Raw genomic sequence first — 24154 nt, 5'->3', positions numbered from 1 at the left:
CTTTTTTGATATTAGCTCTGTTCCATAACTAAAAAGTTTTTACAATTTTTACCACTTTTACAAATTTTGCGTTCCCGTACACAAAATTTATATGAACATCGTTTACGACTTTTACAACTTTTACCACTTTATAAAGTACGGGAACAGGACAATTATTATAGATTATAATAATGATTTGCCTTGCGATATTTCCGACGAGCATTGTAATATTGCTGTTTTGTAAAGAAAAGATTGCCATCATTAGGTGTGTACGATAACTTTCCCAGCAAGAATTACTCAGTCAGTTCCAGCAACCTCTCTCAGTGAATTTTACTCTCTCAAGCAAGAAAAATTGCAGAAAGTTATCGAACAGCATTTTGCAAAAACTTGCAAGAAAGTCAGCTGTTTCCGAAAATGTATGAAATTTGATTTTGTTTCTTTTGATATTTTAAACCAAACGGAACAAAAACATACATTTTAAAAATGCATTTTACTTATTTAATGCTTTAATCCTATCCACAATCTAAAAAAATGTGCAATTGTGAAATTTTCTTGGTCAAAAATGTTAACATTTCGAGTTGTTTACATTGAACAGGTGACTAAAAGTCAGCTGATTTGCAAGTTCTCAGTCACAAAACTCTCCAAACTCGCTCTCTTTTGCTGGATAATTTTGTTATCGAACAGCATTCAGTAAAAATTTGTACGAATTTGTACAAATTATTGGGTTATCGTACACACCTATTGTGAATTATTGTCAATAATTCCACTAGTTCAACGGACTGCAAACAAAACACATACATGTACAAATTGTATTGTAGCTCTAGTGTATCATTCTTACCGTATATTCCTTGAATTTGTGTTCCCAATCTTGGGGAAATGGTGGTAAACTTTCATTGGTTTCGTCATTATCATTAATACCCCAATCTTGCCCTGGTTTGATTTCACCGCAAACAGCTATTGCAATGTCCTAAAATTAAAAAGAAATTAAATAAAAAATGTAAATAAGATTTTGTAATAGTAGCAACTTACTTACCGTTGTCGGTATCCTGTCTTGAATTCTGATCCATTTCTCCTATAATACCCAAACCTCTTAAAACCTTCCCCAACACCACATTTGTGTCATTTAAATTGTCACAGGCCATTGATGTTATAAAGAATTAAGAATTTTTTGTATTGGGTTTTAAAAATTCGACATACCAACTACGCCTTCATCGGAACTCTGCAATTATAAGTTACTAAAGTAATAAAATGAATAAATAGTTACAGATTCACTCTGTATCTTTGTAATGCCTCGCAACTGCATCAGCGTGAATGCCTGTGAAGCCTTCCTGATAGTCTAACTGATCTAGAGGTTATCGTTTGTACCTTTAGAACTCTCTCTATAAATCACGAAGACCTCTCCTGACGTACCTGGGTGAGGGAAGCCTGTCCATAAAGCTGGAAACACATACAACGTTTGGGTAAAGTTTTGTGTCGTTTTGGCCGTTTTTACACTGTTCGGCATGATGCCGAAAAATTCAAATTCGTTTGAAATATATGCCGACAAAAGCTGTAAACAGATACAACGTTTGGGTCAAGTTTTGTGTCGTTTTGGCCGTTTTTACACTGTTGGGCATGATGCCGAAAAATTCAAATTCATTTGAAATATATGCCGGCAAACAGATGAACGCTGGACTTTGGTATCGTCGTCGCCCTGTTGTTGTTGTTTTTTTCTCGACGCCCAACGCAAAACTTTAATCAAACTTTGTATCTGTTTTCAGCTAAACAGATAAACGCTGGACTTTGGTATCGTCGTCGCCCTGTTGTTGTTTTCTTTCTCGACGCCCAACGCAAAACTTTAATCAAACGATGTATCTGTTTTCAGCTTAAGATTGTGGCTGGAGGGATTCTAAAGCTGAAAACAGATACAACGTTTGATTAAAGCTGAAAACAGATACAACGTTTGATTAAAGTTTTGTGCCGTTTTGGCCGTTTTTACACTGTTGGGCATGATGCCGAAAAATTCAAATTCATTTGAAATATATGCCGACAAACAGATAAATGCTGGACTTTGGTGTCGTCGTCGCCCTGTTGTTGTTTTTTTCTCGACGCCCAACGCAAAACTTTAATCAAACCTTGTATCTGTTTTCAGCTTAATGGCGATTACTTCTCCTCATGAAGATGGTCCACTGGTGTCATGAGGAGGCATCACGTTGCTGTCTTTACAGTGGCATTTTGACAGGTTAGTATACTCATCCACTGTGTGGAACAAATATTTGCATACTACAATGCGTAGTATAGCTCCCATAAGAGGTCAAAAAGGTTTCTTTGTCAGCAACACAACACTTGAGGATTTTGTTCTCTGATCATATCGCAAATAGCGGGTGGTCAGGACACCATCGTGTTCGACACCGCTGTTGTTTCTACTGGTTGTTGAACATTGTTTGTAGAAAACAATTTACGAAATTGACTTTTGAAATTTGCGATCAACGTTTCCTTCTTGCTTTCTACATTTCCTGCGAAGAAATATAAGTGCTATTTTATTTTGTTATTCAAATCAAATAAATATTTATTTACTTACCTTTGACAATGTACAAAATGTAAACAAATGGTTTGTGAAAACGCTTGCAACTTTCCGTACAATGGGAAATGAGTTGCATTTTTTAGTACAAAAACAGTGTTGCATTACATGAGTATCCAGATTTGTGCAGGATCTCAAACAAATCCTGTCATGAAAAGATTTAACTTTGTATGGTAAATCTTCATAAATTTGATGAGATTAGGCAAACAAATCCTGATAATGAAGGTTAACCCTGCAAAAAGCTCTAATATAAACAGCATATTATTTTCCTTTGCAATTAATTGGATTTGGGCTTTTGTTTTCAAAATTGTTCAACTTACAAAAAGTATACGCTCGAAGATTTCGGTAGTTCTCATAAAAAATTTTACGGCATCATGACGAACAGTGTAAAAACGGCCAAAAACGACACAAAACTTTACCCAAACGTTTGAGTAATGTCTTGTGTTGGGCGTTGAGAAAAAAACAACAACAGGGCGACGCCGACAACAAATTCCAGCGTTGATCTGTTTGCCGGCATATAGAGGATTTCTGGCTTAATTCATTAACTAGGCGTTTACACTAGACAGTTTGTCTTCAAATACAACTCTGATTTACTAACACATATATACATTTGTCGTTTGGCTACCAGCGGTCCATCATTCTTTCACAGATAGCCGGGTTAACAAAATTTTGACATTTTTTTTGTTAAAATGTGTGAGATAATATTTGAAATGTGTTGAAAACAAAAGAACATGAACAAAAACAAAATATGTGAACGGAAAACAAAAGGCATTCGAGGATTTTCATTCATAATTTTACAACCGTTTATGCAGCTGTCTTGACGCCTACGTCACAAAGGCAAGTTTTGGGATTTTGACAACCAATACATGAAGTCAACTGTCCTGTCATTTGTAAACGCAGGGTAAGTTGCATGTTCTTCCGGCTTAAATGCTTGGTTTACATTTACGAAATCCACTCGATTTCAACTGTCAATTCCATTGATTAAACGTCAAACGAAATCCAATGGATTTCAGATGAGTTTTCATTTGACGTATACGCAAAGGAATTGACAGTTGAAATCGAGTGGATTTCGTAATGTAAACCAAGCATAAGTCAAAAGTCAAAGCAACCAAGCATAAATCAAAACTAAAATAAAAAGGTATCCTAACCCCTGTGTATGCCGGGAGAATAAAAATGTCTACCAGGAAAATCGGTTTGTTCCTTCAAAATTCCAATTGGGGATAAATAATTAGTATTTGACCAACTAAAAGGCACTTCTGAATTTAAAATGTCAAGCATAATATTTCCTTCAAAATTTGGAAGATTCTGAACAAATCTGTGTACCATTTGGAGAGAATATTCCGAGATCCTTATTACCGAAGAAGTCTCATATAAGTAATTATTAGAAAATCGTTTATGTCGAGTTTTATAGTTCCTTCCTATGCACTTCCGAATTACGTTCCTTTCAAAAATTTCGAATTCTTTCATCACAGTCGGTGAAATTGTGAACCAGATCGGAAATGCATAGAGAAGGATCGGCCTAATACTGACTTTATACAAAAGTAATTTTGTTTCACTGGGCAAATGTTTATTATTAAATAAAGTTGCAAAAGCTCCCTTCATATTGTTAGCTTTTTTGATATTAGCTCTGTTCCATAACTAAAAAGTTTTTAGAATTTTTACCACTTTTACAAATTTTGCGTTCCCGTACACAAAATTTATATGAAAATCGTTTACAACTTTTACAACTTTTACCACTTTATAAAGTACGGGAACAGGCCAATTATTTCTAGCATGACTATTAAATTTATGTAGCTTGTTGAAGAAAACCCCAAGGTATTTAATACTATCTTCGAATTTAATTTCGTTGCCCTCAAGAAAAAGTTCCAATTCTTTACTTTGAGGCACAACAAATCGTTTACATTTGCCGGATGCGTTACATAAGCAAATTGCTTTACTTTTGGACGCATTAATTTTAATACCCCAATTGGTATAAAAGTTATTTACGTTGTCCAAGTGCACAGACACAAGCTGCAAGGCTTCCACGGGAGACTCGCTATGAGCGTAAAGCATCGCATCATCTGCATAAAGCTGAAAACAGATAAGCTGTAAACAGATACAACGTTTGGGTAAAGTTTTGTGTCGTTTTGGCCGTTTTTACACTGTTGGGCATGATGCCGAAAAATTCAAATTCATTTGAAATATATGCCGACAAACAGATAAACGCTGGACTTTGGTATCGTCGTCGCCCTGTTGTTGTTGTTTTTTTTTTCTCGACGCCCAACGCAAAACTTTAAGGCCGCCATCAGACCATCTGCTTTTTCACATGTATGTCATCAGCTGTTCCGTATATTAGTATACCCAAAGTGACTACATAATCAAACGTTGTATCTGTTTTCAGCTTCAACCTTAACCGGGATTTAAATCGGCGGCGGCAAAAAGTGTCGGCGGCGAGCCGTCGTTAATCCACTCGCTTCCATCCTCTGTTCTCTGTATTCAGGACATCGTAGATTTTAGGGCGCATACAGAAGAGCGTGTAAGTTGGTGTCGAATTGCAAATTCCAGTTCTTTGTGAAATTGGCATAATTTGTTCAATTTTATGTTGATGAATTGTGTGTGCCCTAGTTTGGATAATTGAAAGTATACATTGTTCTAAACAAAGAAAACAAAAACATCCCAGTATCTGCGTCCGAAAGTTGTTTTTTCATTGATGTGACACAAAGCTGATCTCTAAATGTACCCACCAAAATGAAAGTAACAATCAAATCATGGATGGGTGTTGCATCATGGCGTTGGATAGCAAATGATGAAAATTGTGGCATTTGTCGTATGTCATTCGAGAGTACGTGTCCAGAATGTGCGCTTCCCGGCGATAACTGTCCATTAGTATGGGGCGTTTGTACGCATTGCTTCCACATGCATTGTATTGTCAAGTGGCTGAATTTGCAAACTATGAATAAACAGTGTCCCATGTGCCGACAAGCCTGGAAGTTTAACTTTCACTGAACGCCGGGCATCCCGGACAGACAAAATATCAAAAGAAACGAACGTAACAATAATTCATCTTACAAAAAGAAAAATAGTAATCAAATTGTAATAAAGTCAAAATTTTGCAAAGACAGTATTTTTGGCTGTCGAAAACTTAGTTAAGGGAGGAAAGATAACCAAAGTGAGAAAAAAAAGCCATCTGCCGCCACTTTTTAAGAGTAGTAACGGTACATGCTGTTGCCCCAAAATAAGGAATAACACAACCCAACCTCAGAAGAGAGGTAAATCGGATTCAAGTGCCGTGAGCGAGAGAGACAAGTTGGAGAGTGAACAATAACTAAAAGAAGTAGGTAGTTAGTTAACAAGGGTGCTTGCCTTTTTTCAAATACTAAAATAATACACTTCTCTACCTTCTGTACGACTTTCTTTCTAGCAACAACGCCACAAGGAGAAGACTTCCACACATTTTTGGTGTAAAGAAAAATATTTACAATTGTCATTGCGCAAATAGGCAAAACCGGTAAATAAAAATATGGAGGAAGACCACAAACTTACACTGCCCGGCTTACCGCCTTTACCGAAAAGCCTTAGTGCTGCCATCGGCCAGCCCAATTCGTCATCGCCTCTAAGTCATGCACATCACTTTTTGGATCCAGATTTGTATTTAGGCGCCTCGACCTCGGCAGCGGCCTCACATCGTGGAAGTCAACGTGTTAGCGGTGGTGGTGGCGGTAGTAGCAGTAATTCATACCGCCATGGAAGTCTGTCATCGACACAGGAATCACTGAGCGATCGAGAAAGTATTCACAGTCGAGCCTCATCCACTCACAGTGCCGGTGGTCACTTATCGCACTACCATCAACAACAGCAGTCGTCGTTATTGCACACGCCTACAAACAATAATCACTCCAACCACAGTAGTAATAACAATTCACACAATCATCATGCCCGTACTGATAGTGATAGTACATCTGGGTCAAGCACCACTACAAAATTGGATACACAATTGGCCATATTAAGACGTGAAATGTATGGTTTAAGGCAATTGGATCTGTCACTACTGTCTCAGTTATGGGCTCTGAATGAATCTATACAGGGGTTCCGTGCTTATATACAAGAACAAGAAGCCTTGTCACCTCCTTCACCTTCTCCCACACCATCGGAAACTAATTCCCTTACATCAGAACCAGATGAAGAGTCTTATTCTGGACAACACACTCTACCGGGAAAGGTAACACAACAACAACCACCTATAACAATGGTGCAAAGTTTACTACCAAAACGGGGTTCAACCACATCAACTTCGACATCAAATACATCGGGTTCTTCTTCAAATAACTCGTCCATAAGTAAACATCAGCATCATGGAAACGCAGGAGGATTTCCAGCAAGTAACGGCAGTGGCATTATGCCACCACAAGCTCCATTACCACAGAAATCGCATCCGCAATTACCACGTATACTGCAGCAAAGAATGCGTCGAGCTCCACCGCCACCTCCACCTAACCGGCCCAAATCATCCACATCAATTACTTCCAGTTCCTCGCACGGTGGGGGAGGTAACACTGGCAGTGGCCATCACCATTCGACCACCACCAGTAAATCTTCGTCGCCTTCACCTTCTCCAGCACAAGCTGGAAATGTTAATCAGTCATCATCATCGATGGCTCCAAGGCATGTATGACAAAATCCCTTCCTAGACTAGGCCACGGTATTAGAATTGCCAGTTTAGTCTAGGAGCAAAGGGATAATAAATCAAACTGCTGAAATACAACATTTAGAACAATAAAACGCTACGTTAATTGAACGTTAACTCTAACCACAACGCAACCAAACCAAACAAATCTAAAAGATTGTCAATTTTCTTCTTATAAAGAGAATATTAACTAACTATTGCTACTGGAACTAAGGTAAGCGATTTTGTTCCTATGTAGAATAAATTTTTTGAGTAAAAACATGACTTTATTCTTTAAAATACATATTCATATAAATCTTATTATGGTTGGTTTTTTTTACTATTTCTCCTTTCTCAGTTAGTGCTATAAGTTTACTATAGCATTTCGGATTTTTCCGGATGTGTATTCTGATCAGGTATCACATAACACTACACTACGTACTGTTAGACGAACGTAGTTAACATTTGACTTTAAAAGGCGGTAAAACCCGTCAAAATGAATCGATCGTTTCCAAATTTCTCCACTTGATTTGTTATTTAGTCGTTAAAAATTAACAAATAATTTAACGCACACGAACTTGAAATGTTAGTATCAATTGTATATTGTGAAATCCTTGATACTTCTACTTATCCACGTTTATGCATATGGATAGTTGCATCGTAAAGCAGCTTATGCTGGACATGCAGTAATAGCGTTTAAGTCAACTTTTAAAACCCAGAGTTGGCGAATTGTAGTCTGAAAACTGTCCAATTCAGCCAGTGTATTACATGTGTTATCTTTCCGTAGCGACAATAGCAGGCAAAATAGTGATCAATACTAGCGGTCGGTGCTGAAGCATAGCCGGGATGACACCATCAAGTCGTGGAGATTTATAGTGTTGAAATGTACTGATCGCCGATGAAATCCTAGGGTTACTTATTAACAAAAACAATCTCGTCAGAATTACAGATCCTTTTCGTATCTGCGCAGGGCAGATAAGAGTAGATCTAGTGTCGAAAAAGTAAATCTAGTTTTCAGTTGTTTATTTTTGCACTACTTTCCAAAGTGAGCTGTAGTTTGACTTATATTTAATGTTTTGTTATAATAGGTGTTCAAAAACAGTTGTTACCATATTTTTCCTTGGACGGACCATTTTAAAAGAATTATTCCATATTTCTGAATTATTAATTGCCTTGAACTATTTATAATATTAAAACAAATAAATGTTAAAATAACAATCGAATCTGTAGTGCGATTCTCTAACTCATTTGTTGAGTTACCGACAATAATCGGTAAAAATACAACGCTTATAAATTCGGTAATTAACAATAATTTTCGGTAAGTTAGCGACCAAAAGAAAGTAGTCGTAAAGTTCTACCGATAGCAACAGTGTTGTCAACTTTTATTTGAACTTGTCATTCATAATTTTGCATTTTAATTTTACCGACATTTGTCGTTAACTTAATGAGTTAGAGAATCGCACTACTGGTCCTATATCGGTATTGCAACATATTAAAAACGTAAGTGGACGAATTAGGATTTTACATTTAACAATAAAATAAATTAATCAAAACAAAATTAACATCAATTGGTCAAGATCATATAATTAAAATTATTTATTTTTTGTCGGCCAAATAAACAAATACGCAAGCGATTCTTGCTTCATTTTTACGGATTTTTTAGTCTGCCAAAGTAAAATTTAACAACATTGTCAATGCATTACTTTTGATAAATGCCTAGCAAAATGTTTGTAGCTAAAGTGAAAGATGAATCAAGAGTGCAAGAGATTTTATTTTATCTATATCTTTTTACGAGAGAGAAGTCATGATTTTTACAAGGCCATGTTGCAGCGAGGATGCATCCTATTTTGCATCTTAATCACTGCATTTGCATTTATTTCTTTGTATTGAATAATTATACATTCGAATTGATTTTTCGCTTCATTTAAAATTTGTTTCTCTAGCAAGCACTTTTGGGGATTTCGGAGAAGTTGACATCTATTAAGGGAGAATTTTCAGTGATTTTATTCAGGCCATTTGGAAAAATTATTTAAGAGATTTGTGTATATGGGCTGTTTCTCTAAGCTCATTCGAATTCAAATTCGTTCAAATTACTACCAAACTCATGTTATTGTAGAAAATTTTTGTTCGATCAAAAAAAAAAAAAAAAAAAAAAAAAAAAAATTAATCGAATATGTATTTTTCAAAAAACAAGTAAAGTAAGGAATAAATTTACAATAAATTTGGTCTGTTCCCGTACTGCAAGAATTTACTAATTTTTACTATTTTTTCCGATAACATAAAAGAAAAAATGTTATCGTAGTAAAAAATAGTAGCTTATTGCAGGTTCTGGAACAGAGCTATTGTATATTAGTGAAAATATGGCAATACCCAGTTGTTCAAGAAATAGCAATTGTCTACATTGACATAGTTATGTAACTAGTTACTCATTGATCCTAGTTACTTTACACCCAAAAATTCACACAAAATAGCATATAGCCTGCTTTTGTCACTGGAAATGGGCTTCCCTGCCTACCATGTTAATTCACTAGTTACTGGTAATGCGGAGTGTAACCGATTGAATATTTTATAGACTACCGATGGATAGTGTAATCAACAATGTTTTTCTCTTGTAATCTCTTTTCAAAATTATTATTTCTCTTTTTGAAAACAAAATAGAAAAAATGTCAATTTAATTTAATTTAATTTTTTTCTGAATTTATAAAAGACGTATTTTGATGCGTTGATGTGCAAAAAGTTGTTGTTAAATAAAGATTCGTACAACAAACTTGAAGAACAGAAGAATATTTGGTAAGTATCGATATTTTTGCGACAATAGATTTTTTTATTATCTCATTACATTTTGTACATTTTATTTCAGGTACTTCTGAATTATCTGAAGGACACTTGAGATGAACATTCCCAGGACCAAATATACAGTTCTAGTTCATGGATTCACACACAAGTTTCAATAACAAGAATCAAAAGATTAACATTAAATTGTCCTTTGTGATATATGTATGTATGTATATACACGTTATGTAATTAAATAAAGCGTGGTTAGCGCATATACAGATTAACTGTTATAATTATATTTTTTAAACTGATATAATATCCTTTACACGTTAAGCATTTACACATTTAGCTGATCAAAACATACTAGAGAATTTGGCTATCATTTCTAACTATCGATTTAACTGGTTACTGGTAATGCAATGAAGGGACAATTGAGTTTCCCAAGACTATCCAATTGCCTGGTTACTGGTAATGCAATGAAGGGACAATTGACTTTCCAAGACTATCGAATTGCCTGGTTACTGGTAATGCAGTGAGGGGGCAATAGACCCCTTCCTATGACATCCCCATGTTAAATTCACCAGTCTATAACATTGCGAGTAGATTGGGCGGTAACTAGGGGTGTTTACCAGTAGCCAGCAAAATTGCTAGTTATTCCCTAGTTACCCGAACAACTGGGTATCGATTCAAAAAACAGGTATATTTCAAGTTTACTCAAATCTTTTGGGTTGATCCGAATTTGCTGTCATTTTTTCTTGTTATTTCTGCAGCATACTTTCGGGCGCACTTAAAATGTTAAAAGGAACATAAATTTCCCTTTAATTTATTTTTATCTTATTTAACAACTCACTACTCTATACATATATGACACTTATTCTTAAAGTAAACGTAACAGTAAACAAGTAAAGACCTGTTTCACTATGACCATTCGAACTACTACAAAACTTATCTTATCTTATTGTTTTTTTTTAATATTTTATTCATTCTGTTTTCAATAAAACAAACATTTTCTACAACAATAGGAGTTTGGTAGTAGTTCGAACGAATTTGAATCGAATCGTATTAGAATAACAGGGCCACACTTTTTATATCCTACACCACGAGCTTTATTGATGTACTAAGCACTTCCACGACCTCTATGCATATTTCTAGGAGAACTGGAATACGCTAACTGAAGAATATTAATTTCTTTGAATCGAGTTTAATACTATGTTTTCTACCAATTCAGAATCAGAAATACTATATTACAGTCATTTCATTTCGACGATGTGTGTGCAATATGCAGGGGTGATTTGTATAGAAGGAAAACACCTTATTGGGCACACTACGTTTCTAAACTTGGGTTTGGGTGTCGGGTTAGTAACCCTCCTCTAGAAAAAACAGCCTACTATGAAAAAAAAAAACGAAAGATCCTTCGGCTTTTTGGCGGAGCAATTCTTAATATTTCGTAGAGATATAGTGTTTATGACACTCTGAAAATTGTCTCAAGTAAGGACTAATGTAAACAAGAAGAAATTCTTAGTCTATTCACTGTTACCTTGGTATGTATTAGGATTGAAACTGTCCCGGTTCTGAAATGCCTTCGTAATATTGACACTTATGATACTTCGAAGTTGAACTTTCTAAAAATCCTTTAATGTTTTTTATATATTACTTTATACTACAGACTATATAATACCTTATTTCTGATAAGTTCCTAAAGAATGTAATGATATTTTAAAAATATTTAACTTAATATTGGAAAATGTTAGTAATTTCTGTTTGAGAATATTCTTTTTCGTCTTTGTTTATAAAATGTCCGTTTTTAGTGTATAAAATTTCCCGGGAATTCCCGGGATTGCGGGAGCGAAAAAATAGGCGGGAATGCGGGAATTCCCTGGACGGGACGATGAAAAACTTTAGTTCCAATGCTTTTGCGAGTTCTTAATTATTGTCTTGGCTAGAATTTTTGTCTTAGTGTTGGATAGAAAATCTCAATGGTTTGGCTGTTATATGCCAAAATATCCAAAAAACGTGGATAAAATACATCAAAATCGAGAGGCACGATTTTCACCGTAGACATATAGTATAGTGCACATTTTTGGGTGACGAAATACCAACAACAGTCATCGAACTGTATCGCTTGTACGTACAAGGGAAGGTGTTACAAAAATATTTCTAGATAATATATCAAACTGAAAAATACTCTAAAAATACTCCAACAAAAAATATTGCAATTCTAAGTCCCAAGTTTTCGCGTTTTATCCAAATAACGAACCATCCACAATTGTGGTATTTTATTGTTACCAACACATTGTTCAACCTAATTCGTTGTAATCCGGTACCAAGATTTCGTAAAAAAACTTCCCAGCGAAAATTTTTCAATATGGGCCCATGATTTGGTTTACTCGCTATATTATATGTATCTCGATTTAAGGTATTTCCAGATATTAACCAAATATTCAAACCAAATAGGATTTAATAGCGAACGCAGAGTTGAGAACACCACCCACCTTATAAAGAAACGGTATAGCGTTACCACCCATTTCTCAGTACTATATAAAGTTTAATCATCTTTTTCTGCCGAAATGCCTGTAATAATGTATTTTTGGTTCTCAGTGTGGGGAAACCCAGAACAACTCTAGTTTAATTTAATTTAATTTAATTTTTATTTGACAAACACAGTAACCTAGTAACCTAGTAAAAACTCCCCGATTTATTTATTTGATTTTATTTATTATTCATACATTGCAATGTCAGTAAGTCTTTCAGGTCAAATTCAGCATTTCTTTGTAATTTTTAAAGAGGTAGATATTGTTGCGTTGATCTGGGAATGTATAATTTTCTTGGTGAACGGACCCGGTTACCCGGTTAGTGGACCCAAAAGTCCGGGTGTAAACCCCGGTGCTTGGAAAGTAACTAAAACTTTAAAGAAATCCATACATCTATATTAAACATTTTAATTGACATTAAACATTAAACATTTTCATTGAATTTGTTTTAAGAAGAAAAAACGAAGGATAGGCAATCTGCTTCAATATTACACTTAAGTTAAGGCGTAAATAATAGTCCTTTGATTCAGAAACTCGCTTTTGATATAACTCTTTGTTCTCATTTTTAAATACATATTTTCCTCTAAAATTAGTCATTTTTGTAAGACCTTTTCTCATTAAGAACCGCGAAAAATGGAAAAACAAAATTGTGTTTCGAAAATGTTGGAATGTTTAGAAGCGATTGGCATCATTAAACTCATAAATGATAGCATATTTTTTTTATTTTTGTCGTTGGGCGCATCCATTGTGCAATCTGCGAACCCAAAACGGGGATATGTATCGATCATTCTCTGCGGGAATGTTTCGTACTCACAACGAAGACCAAATTCCAGCAATTTTGGTTAGATAATGTGGCTAAAACCTTCAAAAGTGTTGTAGCCCCATAATACCGAAAATTGGAAGGTAGAGTGATATGGACGGGGGCTATATCAAAACGTGTACCTGTACTGACAAATTTCTGGGGAATGCTTTGTAGCCCCAAAGGGAAAGTTTGGAAGTCCCAGAGAACACAAAATGCCAATGCAATTTCGGTAAAATATCGTGGCTAAAACTAGAGTTGGGCAATCTCATTCAACGTATGAGCCACGTCATACAAACCAAAGTGTAATTTTAAGTATACGCAGTTTTGTCATACAAACTACTAGAATTTCTTAACTTTATTTGGGGGTCTAATATCTTTATGAAGAAGCTGCTTTTTTATCCACCCAAGGTTAATGCCCAAAAGTAGAGATGTAGGGTACAACATGATCGGCCCCGTTGCACTATAGTATTTTATACTTGTGTTCTATTTTATTTATTTATTTTTTCATTTAAAATACATAAAATTTGATTATGTTTTCTTCATATGTTTTACAGGAAGTGATTGCTCTTTCATAAACTAATATGAATCTGTTGGAGATCATCAAAGCTGCTAATTAATAATCAACGAAATGATGTAAAGTGTTGAATCCTTGACAACTTTGATATTACATAAAGCACATTATAATAGAAATATTTGCGTTAGCGTCAGCAGCATCGTTCGGCTTCGTTTGCAAATATAATTGAAATTTGATTGGAGCACATGAAAAAGCTTGCAGTAATAAACATGTTATAATGAAAAATCTATTAAACACAAACCTATGTATGCCGGCTGAAGGATTTATGCTTGTTAAATGCATACATGTAAGTTTGGCTTTACTTTCTATTATTTAGACCACATTATAGTATAAAGTACACAAAATACATTCTATGTTGGAACTATTGTTTTAGATTAACTTGTGGATATTTAAAAAAGATCAGCTGTTATATACTATGTACGTTTATTCATAAATACTGAATTCTTTTACTATAATTTATTTCCTTTGACCACCTGTTATATAAACGTAACAATAAATACAAACCCTAATGCGTTCGCTCAATTTTTAGACATTTTTAATTTATTGCCGTCTATATTTAATTCTATATAAATACTAGCGGACCCGGCGAACTTCGTCTCGCTATTAAGGAATAACATTTCATACAAAAACTCAATTTTCGATTTTTCCAATTTACCGACTTTTCCAGAGAGGTTTTCCAAAATTTTCTTCCGTAAAGACCTTCTGCTCGAAAATACGAATAACTGACAAAAAATTTTACAGAAATCGGCCTAGCCGTTCTCATTTTATGAATTACTATACATTTTTTACACCATTTTTATATATATAGATGTATAATGACAAATGTTCAGTAGAACAAGATAATCATTGATACAAGATAACATTTTGATAATAGAGTTTAGAATTTTATGCGATCGGCACTATTCAATTTACTATTACTACAATGGTTACTATGGAAAATATTAATCAGTGAAATCTCTATACATATTTGAATATGTATTCTTTTTCGCCATAAAAATATAAAGGGACGGTATTATTAAAGGAAAGCCATTATTGTTGTTTGTGTCCTGAATATCTTCTTTAAGTTCGTTAATCAATGGTACGGTTTAAAAGAAAATGAACGAATATATTCGATTAAAATATATGGATACAGAATTTATTATAGATTTCTCCGTTTTCGTATGAAATTATGTTATTTATTTGATATGGGGCTGCGTTGCTGGCCCGTTGTTTGTTTTATAAAAATTTTTGTGTAGTTTCTTTAGTTGTGAGAATAGGTCGAACGCTATTTCTATACCGAGAAAATGGATGGCACGGGGACCTCCTTCCACCACCGATTTAATGTGTGTTTATAAGATAAATTAATATATACATCTCTAAAATGCTGCTCTTTTTATATATTAATTTAGTTATGTAATCTGTTTTAGAACTCATAGTAGAGATAAAAATGTCAGCCTTTTAATTAGTCCACTTAAATACTGATGGTAACAAATACCATCAATGGACGAGAGAAGTCCACACACAGCTTGATATTTTCGTTAATGACAAGCTTGTTCCTGTTCATAAACCAACGTTTCTTGGTGTAACAAAGTACTAAAACATTAGTTGGCACCTTCTGGGGAAACATAAACATAAAAACATCAGTCATTATAAAAAGACTTTACAATTATAGTTGGAATTTTCGGGACTTCGCTGTATTCAAAATGTGGTCTTGACCGAGTTATTTCAAGTATTGAGATGATTGCTTTTATTTTTTTTTATTTTTTTTTTTTATTAAATAATATTTTTATTTTTTTATTAAATAATAAATAAAAAAAAAAATAAAAAAAATGATTGTTTTTAGTACCGAATAACAAATTTAGAAATCTTATTATGTAATTATGCAGTTTCAAAAATAGGACGCGATCTTGATATTCTACTTCCAAAACAACCATTAATGATTAATCCAACTATTACTATTAATTGTATCGTACATACAGTATAGTCTCGATAATCCGGACACCACATGTTTCGGCGATGTCCGGATTACCGAGTAGTAACGGACCACTACCTTGTTGCAGCAAAGGTACGCACCCGCTTAAACGTAGCAAACAAAGTACGAACAGACACAACACGAAAGTTAGACATCGGTAAGCTGCAATCACTACAGATAGACACATCATATTCCACTCAACTAGCCCAATTGCTTAATCAAAGCACTCCTCATCCCGATAACATATCAGCGCAATGGCAAATCATTGCCCACTCCATGCAAACAGCCGCAAAATCCATACTTGGATACCAGAGACCTCTACCAAGGAATCCATGGTATGATCAGGAGTGTCGTGCTGCCACCGAAGAGAAAAATGCGGCATATAGGGCTACTTTACAATCCGTAGCAACGCGTAGCGCACGAGAGAGATACAGGGAGAAAAGGAGAGAGGAGAAACGTATTTTCCGCAGGAAAAAGAGAGAGATGGAAAAGCGGGAGTGCGAAAAAATCGAGATGTACAGGAGCCAGAATCAAGCATCAAACTGATGGCTTTGGTACAGGCACATCCTCCTGTAGAGACCAGCAAGGTAATTTGGTAACTGATACAGATAGTGTACTCAGGATATGGAAAGAACATTTTTCAAAACTGTTGGTATCCAATAGCAGCGAAGACGACGAAGATACCACAGTCCCAATCCCAGAAGATGGTATTGAATGTATACCGCCCAGCCAAGATGAGGTAAAGACAGCAATAAATCGGCTGAAGAATAATAAGGCAGCAGGAGCCGATGGCTTACCAGCCGAGCTGTTCAAAACCGGAGGCGACACGCTGATAAGGTGTATTCATCAGCTAGTTAGCACCATCTGGCAGGAAGAACGAGTACCCGACGATTGGAGCCTGAGTATCCTGTGCCCCGTACACAAGATGGGAGATAAGACTGTATGCTCTAACGATTGGGCATAAGTCTACTCCCTATTGCCTACAATATCGTGTCAGGGATATTGTGCTAACGACTAAAGCCTATGGTCAACGAGATAATAGATGGCGCAAACAAGTGGATGATGAGATGAAAAGGCGCGGTACACCAGAAAGTGAAGCAACAAATAGAGAGAATTCGAGATCATTTCTTAGTTCGGCCTATGGAACAAATGTTCTGTAATGGGCCAGCTAAGTAAGTAACAAAACACATAATTTTGTAAATTAAAATCATTAATATAGGACGTTTACTAGATAATAACATGACGTCTAAGGTAAACGAATTCATATTATGCAAATATCACGGGTTGCGAACATTTTAAGCAGCTTTACTGGCTACCAAATTTACTTCTTAATTTTACTTATCCAGGGTAATTTAGTTGACATTTCCTGTGTATTTTTGCGGTCTAAAACTTCTCTACAATTGGTGTATATTTATGCATAGTTTTTCCATTGGGTATGAGCCTCTTGCGATTTCAGTATATTTTAGCCATTTCTATGAACATCAGCAACTGACTTTGCCTTGTCGTCGAAACCAATAAAGGTATTGTTCTATATAAATGTTATAGACTTCGAATAAGACAATGGAATTTAAATCTACTGGTTGTATAATTTAGAGTTGTGTCGTTCCGGAACTAACTAGTTCAAAGGAACTACTCCACAAAAGGAACTATGCGGTTCAGATAGTTCCTTTTGCTCCCTTGTTCGTTTTTCTCCCATTCTTTTTGCTCTTCTCTTTCAGTTAGTTCCATCAGTTCATTTAACATCAGGTTTCTCTCTCTCCCTGTCTTTTATTAGTGAATAAGAAATCTCATAGTGTCATTTTGTTTTTCATTTCTTACTAAACTGATCTTTGCCGAATTACAAAAAAAAACAATTGAAGTATTTTTAATTAGCAAAACGATTGTAAATTTGTTTCAAATATTTTTAATCTTCCATGAAGAAAGCCGAAAACAATTTATTTTTCTTTTGTTTTGATGAAGAAGAAGCACGAACGATATGAACTGAGTGAACGAGTAAGAGTGTGGTTACACATATTAAGGTTGGTACTAAAAGGAACTATGGAACTAACTGAACTACCTAATTCCTTTTGCGGAACGGAACGGAAAAGATCAAACCGCAAAATGAATAAGATTGCCCAACTCTAGTATACTACGTTATTATATTAAATTGCTTATATTAAATTGCTTATAATTTCGGTAATTAATTATATTTTCAGTAAGTTAGCGATCAAAAAAGTAGTCGTTAAATTCTGCCTTTAGCAACAGTGCTGTCATAATTCATAATTTTGCGTTTTAATTTTACCGATTTTTGTGGGTAACTCAAAAAAAATGAGTCGAGAATATTAAACATCTAAAATCTAAGCTATTAATCTCAACGCTTTAAATGTTTTAAATATTTCTGGATAAAATATCATAATATATTACACAGTTCCAAAGGATATTCTCACTAATTGGAGGTCCAAAGAACTAATTCCTTTAGAGAAAAGGAACACCCAACATCGATTTTTAAGGGAACTAGGCTACCACCCAACACTAAGTTTAAAATACTGTTGCTTATCAGCCATCGATTGTTGAAGGGTAGAAAAATCATTCGACAGATTCATATAGTTAATTCCATATTGACTACATAACTGAGTCAACAGTGGCTAGCCTGAAAGACCAGATGTGGACCGCAAACTTTGATAACTTAATTTTTCTTATGTATACACCAATTGCTATTGCTAAGAACAAAAACATCTATGAAGTAAATAAGAATCTAATGCTCAAAATAGGAACAAATATTGATGTCCGGATTATGGAGATACGAAAAATATGAGATGTCCGGATTCCGAGTCTACAATGTAAAAAATTCTAGTGTCCGAATTAACTCGTTGTCAGGATTATCGAGATTATACTGTATATAAATTTTCAAAACAACAAGTCTTATAACATCTCCGATTTAACTTTTTGTTAAAAACCATTGTAGGGGAAGTTTTCCGCCCTTTTTATTTTTCGATATAAAAAATAGTTTACGTCGTATTCTCAGAGCTAACGTATCTACACATAAAATTTTGTTAAATTCATCATTAATTACATGTCTTTAATTTTTTTTTCAAAAAATATGAATACATTATATATAACATTTAACAGATGATAACAGAAATTTAATGGAATTAATGATATGCCTAAAAATATGCTTCCGTTCATATCTGAACACAGAACAAGTAAGAACGGCGTTAAGTCCGAACATTTTATAACTTCCACCGCGAACTCTATTGAAGTGAATAAAAACAAATAGTTTCCTTTCGTTTATGAAACTACCAAGCTCTTCCTCTTATTACAGGAAGAGTATATCCCAACTGATAATACTCCCTACAAAAGAACTCATATGGGGCGTCATCGTAATTCTTTCCGAAACATGAATATACAATATTTACAATTTTCCGAATTGAGCTTTTGAACTCTTGGGAGGCAACACACAATATTAAATTACAGCAATCTCGGTTTGAGAATTAGGATTAGGTAGGTTTTAATCTTCTTCTATCCTGTGGGAACACAAAAATCAAATAAACGTCCACCAACCTTATATGCTGGCTACGCTTATATGGGGGCTATTGATGCCACTATACATACCGAAAATCGGGAGGTACATACCACTCTATGAGGGCTATATCAATATGAGGACCTATACCGGCAAATTTCAGGGAGAAAGTTTCTTAAATTGCTATTTTTATATTTCACAATTTTTTGTGGTGGAAGGAATCTTACTCCGATGTAGTTAATATTCTATTTTATTAAAAAAATATGATGAACAGAAGACACTGAAGAGTGTAACCAAAAATATCAATCACATTTTTAAACTTAAAGAATTTAGTGCAAATAATTTTCATTAAATCATACGCTGGCTTACAATTAAACATTCACTCATTGATGTGTGCAAAATTATGCTCCGTAAAAACAGGTATGTGTCCAGCAAAAATTTGGTTTGGAATATATTGCCATTAATATTAACTCCCATTCATGGAAGGTAGTCAGTAACAAAAGCGTTGTCATATCATAATACCTTAGGAATTTGTTGTAAATATCTAATCAATAATCATTTGCATTTCTTCTTGCTCCCCAACATTTACTTAATACTTTTGCTTCTGAAATACTTTTGCTCCTTTAGTAAAAAATCTTTTAGATGTTATCATTGTGTAGTCAAAGACCAATTATTATTATTATTATTCTGAATGTTAAAGTAAACATATTTGATACATTTCTTACAAATAATTAAAGGAATTATATTTAGTTGAATGTTTAAAGTTTATTTACAAAGTGAATAAAAGAAATGGATGATGATTAAATGATATTTTCTAGCATCATTCTATATCTATTAATTTAAGATCTTCCCAATCATCGGCATAGTCTGAATGTTATAAAATAATATTTTAGGTTGTCCCTATGTATTACACACTCCCCTTTAATGAAGTCTGCTTCTGCAATATTAGTGAATTGCTTCATTTTTCTGAGTTTTCGGTTCTTAACGAACACATTTGTGTGTTCTATTCTAATTCACTCGTTTAATTCTATTTTAAATGGAGAGAGTAAAGACAGGATTGTATCGGTAGACATTTCTTTAGTAGCAGAATGAATGGTTTTGTTATAAAATTGTTGTCGTTCATACGCAATTTTTTCATACAAACAATCGGAGTCTATCTAAACTATGTCGTTCAAATAGACTAGATTTTAACAATTCTAGCAATTCTTTTAAATAATTGATTATGCAAAAACTTAATTAATGAAAATCCATGCCTATATAAATTATACGTATGAGGAGGAATTTATATCTTCTAACTTTATTAGAATATGTCAATTTTCTATTTACAACAGTTATGTTACCGATCATATATTATTATTTATTAAATTATTTCACTTAACATTGAAAAATGCTTCCTTGTGCCAAAAAGTAGTAACAATCCATTTTGACTGTTTGAAATTTATACTATTTTTACGATGTTCAAACGTAAAAGAGAATTCCAAATTCAAGACTGAAAAAACATGACGAGATTGAATATAAATTTATAAGAAAATGTTTTAATGTATTCACTTTTTCTCCTTAGGGTAACAAAGCTCACAAATTCGCCATTTCATGCAATGTTCAAAAGGACAATTATAAAATGAGGTCAATCAAAGGGATTAAATCGTTCATACGCAATTTTTTCATACAAACAATTGGAGTCTATCTAAACTATTTCGTTCAAACGAACTAGATTTTAACAATTCTTTTAAATAATCTATTATGGAAAAACTTAATTAAAGAAAATCCATGCCTATATAAATTATACGTATGAGGAGGAATTTATATCTTCTAACTTTATTAGAATATGTCAATTTTCTATTTACAACAGTTATGTTACCGATCATATATTATTATTTATTAAATTATTCCACTTAACATTGAAAAATGCTTCCTTGTGCCAAAAAGTAGTAACAATCCATTTTGACTGTTTGAAATTTATACTATTTTTACGATGTTCAAACGTAAAAGAGAATTCCAAATTCAAGACTGAAAAAACATGACGAGATTGAATATAAATTTATAAGAAAATGTTTTAATGTATTCACTTTTTCTCCTTAGGGTAACAAAGCTCACAAATTCGCCATTTCATGCATTGTTCAAAAGGACAATTATAAAATGAGGTCAATCAAAGGGATTAAATCGTTCATACGCAATTTTTTCATACAAACAATTGGAGTCTATCTAAACTATGTCGTTCAAACGAACTAGATTTTAACAATTCTTTTAAATAATCTATTATGGAAAAACTTAATTAAAGAAAATCCATGCCTATATAAATTATACGTATGAGAAGGAATTTATATCTTCTAACTTTATTAGAATATGTCAATTTTCTATTTACAACAGTTATGTTACCGATCATATATTATTATTTATTAAATTATTCCACTTAACATTGAAAAATGCTTCCTTGTGCCAAAAAGTAGTAACAATCCATTTTGACTGTTTGAAATTTATACTATTTTTACGATGTTCAAATGTAAAAGAGAATTCCAAATTCAAGACTGAAAAAACATGACGAGATTGAATATAAATTTATAAGAAAATGTTTTAACGTATTCACTTTTTCTCCTTAGGCTAACAAAGTTCACAAATTCGCCATTTCATGTTCAAAAGGACAATTCTTTTAAATAACTTATGAACTAATTGCACTACGTAAGTTCAGGATGTTAAAGACTAAGTTGATTGAAACAAGTATTTCAACGTTGCTTCTCTTCCAACTGGGCGGAGGATCACTGTTTATAACGCTTAATATAATGGAAATTTTCCTTCTTCTTTGGACAGTATAACCACCCTTTCTGTTCTTATGGGCAACTACCGTCAGCTCTTCCTCAACTTTTTCAAAGTCCTTCTTTCTTTGCCTGCTCTTGTATTCATCGATTGTTAAGGTCTTTGGACCTTCTTTGTTTCTTGTCTTCCTTCTATTTATTCTGGCTTTTCATGTATAGTTTTGCTGGCTTCTACAATAGCATACGGTTGGATATTGTAGTGTCATGGGCACTTTAAAATAATAGCGGTATTCACTCATGGTGGTAAAGTGGCATTGTAGATCTTGTTAATATTGTAGATCTACAACAGTTTACAATACCACGACAACAAAATACATGAAAGTTTAATTTACCACAGGGTTTTTAATTTACTCCACCTGAGTTTTATTTTATGTCGGAGTTTTGTTTTGTGGTAGAAAAATGGGAAAAATAAAAGGAATAAAAGAATGGAGGCCACGAAAAAACAAATTTATATGAAAAAAGTGTAATAAAACTGAAACTAACAGATAGACTGACGACGATGTTAAGAAAGAAATATTATTTTAGGTTGTCCCTATGTATTACACACTCCCCTTTAATGAAGTCTGCTTCTGCAATATTAGTGAAGTGATCCATTTGTTTGTGTCTTCGGTTCTTAAGTCCTTGGTCACACTAGCGAGTTTCTTGAAACGAATAATAGAAAGAGGCAACATCGCAAACACAGAAAATCATGTACAGCGGTTTCACTACCTCATACCCGTCGCCATGTTGAAATAGCGCTAGCTAGTGTGACCTTCGATTAACGAAGAAATTTGTCTATTCTCTTCAAATTCGCTCTTTTCATTATATTTTAAATGGAGACCGTAAAGACAGGATTATATCGGTAGACATTTCTTTATCAGCAGAATGACGGTTTTGTTATAAAATGAGGTCAATCAAAGGGATGAAATGGCTCATACGCATTTTTTTCATACAAACAACCGGAGTCTATCTAAACTATGTCGTTCAAACGAACTAGATTTTAACAATTCTAGCAATTGATTATGCAAAAACTTAAAGAAAATCCATGCCTATATAAAATATACGTATGAGGAGATATTTATATCCTCTAACTTTTCTATTTACAATAGTTGTGTTACCGATCATATATTATTATTTATTAAATTATTCCGCTTAACATTGAAAAGTGCTTCCTTGTGTCAAAAAGTAGTAACAATCCATTTTGATTGTTTAAAATGTATACTATTTATTGGAAATTTAATGTAGGATTGTAATAAAATGAAAAGTCTGTTATATCCCATTTAATTAAACACAGTACAATTTCGGAGAGAAGTCGCCACTGCGATTTCTCACAACTTTATTTGAATCAAAACTAAAACTACAACTTATTGTCTACTTAAACCTAAGTGTTAAAATGGTATTGTTGGCCGTGGCATAACGCTGAGCCAGCATTATACATGCTGGCTAGCCTGGTGGAGTGTGAACGAATATATTCCCAACAATGTATAGGGATAGAACTACGAATGTGGCGTGATCGCGGATGGTATGTGCCACACAGAATGTGTGGTGACGTGCGCAACAAAGTTTCAACAAAGTATGAGAATAATGTTACATACAGAAGGTATGGTAACATACACAGCATATTCACAATACAAAAACACATGAGTTATATGTACGTGTTTTCTCTTTGGAAAAACTACAAATTCAGACACCGAAATTTAATTCCGTTTAAGAAGCAAATATGAGTTTATTTGTCAATTGTTGTCTTAAGACTAAAAGTAAGGTCACATTAGGCAAATATTTGCTCCAGCGGCCGGCAGTGTGCGCTTACTGAGAGCAAGTGAGCATAAATAATACATTGAAATTGAAATACATACACCCATTTTTATCGGGTTAACTTATAGCAGTATATATTCTACTTATCTATTTCTTCAGATGTTAAAATAGAGGGATGAAAGATATTGTGTTTGGCAGAGTATAAGTTAACAATAAAAAGACTTGTTTGTCTTTTGGTGAGTTTGAATGAACTGCCTCTTTATTTAAATCAAAAACTTATTCTACTTAAGCTACTTA

At 33.9% G+C, this 24154-nt stretch overlaps 2 protein-coding genes across 2 annotated transcripts in view; both read left to right on the top strand.

Moving 5' to 3' along the window:
• The first annotated feature begins 4990 nt into the window (after positions 1-4990).
• The window catches only part of lmgB (lemming B), a 148837-nt gene continuing 129673 nt past the window's right edge, over positions 4991-24154 (top strand). Inside the window, exons 1-3 of the mRNA XM_073968135.1 lie at positions 4991-5852; positions 5940-7416; positions 13844-14149. Of these exons, the coding sequence (XP_073824236.1) occupies positions 6039-7190 (1152 nt within the window). The 5' untranslated portion in view covers positions 4991-5852; positions 5940-6038 and the 3' untranslated portion in view covers positions 7191-7416; positions 13844-14149. The remainder of the gene's footprint in view (positions 5853-5939; positions 7417-13843; positions 14150-24154) is intronic.
• lmgA (anaphase promoting complex subunit lemming A) lies at positions 5267-5598 on the top strand. Its single transcript, XM_073968136.1, has one exon. It carries the CDS (start codon positions 5267-5269, stop codon positions 5522-5524), a length of 258 nt encoding a protein of 85 aa, XP_073824237.1. The 3' UTR covers positions 5525-5598.

The sequence above is a fragment of the Musca autumnalis genome, unplaced genomic scaffold, assembly GCF_047663935.1.
Source record: "Musca autumnalis isolate F117 unplaced genomic scaffold, ASM4766393v1 scaffold_2, whole genome shotgun sequence".
In the NCBI taxonomy this organism is placed as follows: Eukaryota; Metazoa; Arthropoda; class Insecta; order Diptera; family Muscidae; genus Musca; species Musca autumnalis.
The sequence above is the reverse complement of the archived record's forward strand: the minus strand, read 5'-3'. Positions and strand labels throughout refer to the sequence as shown.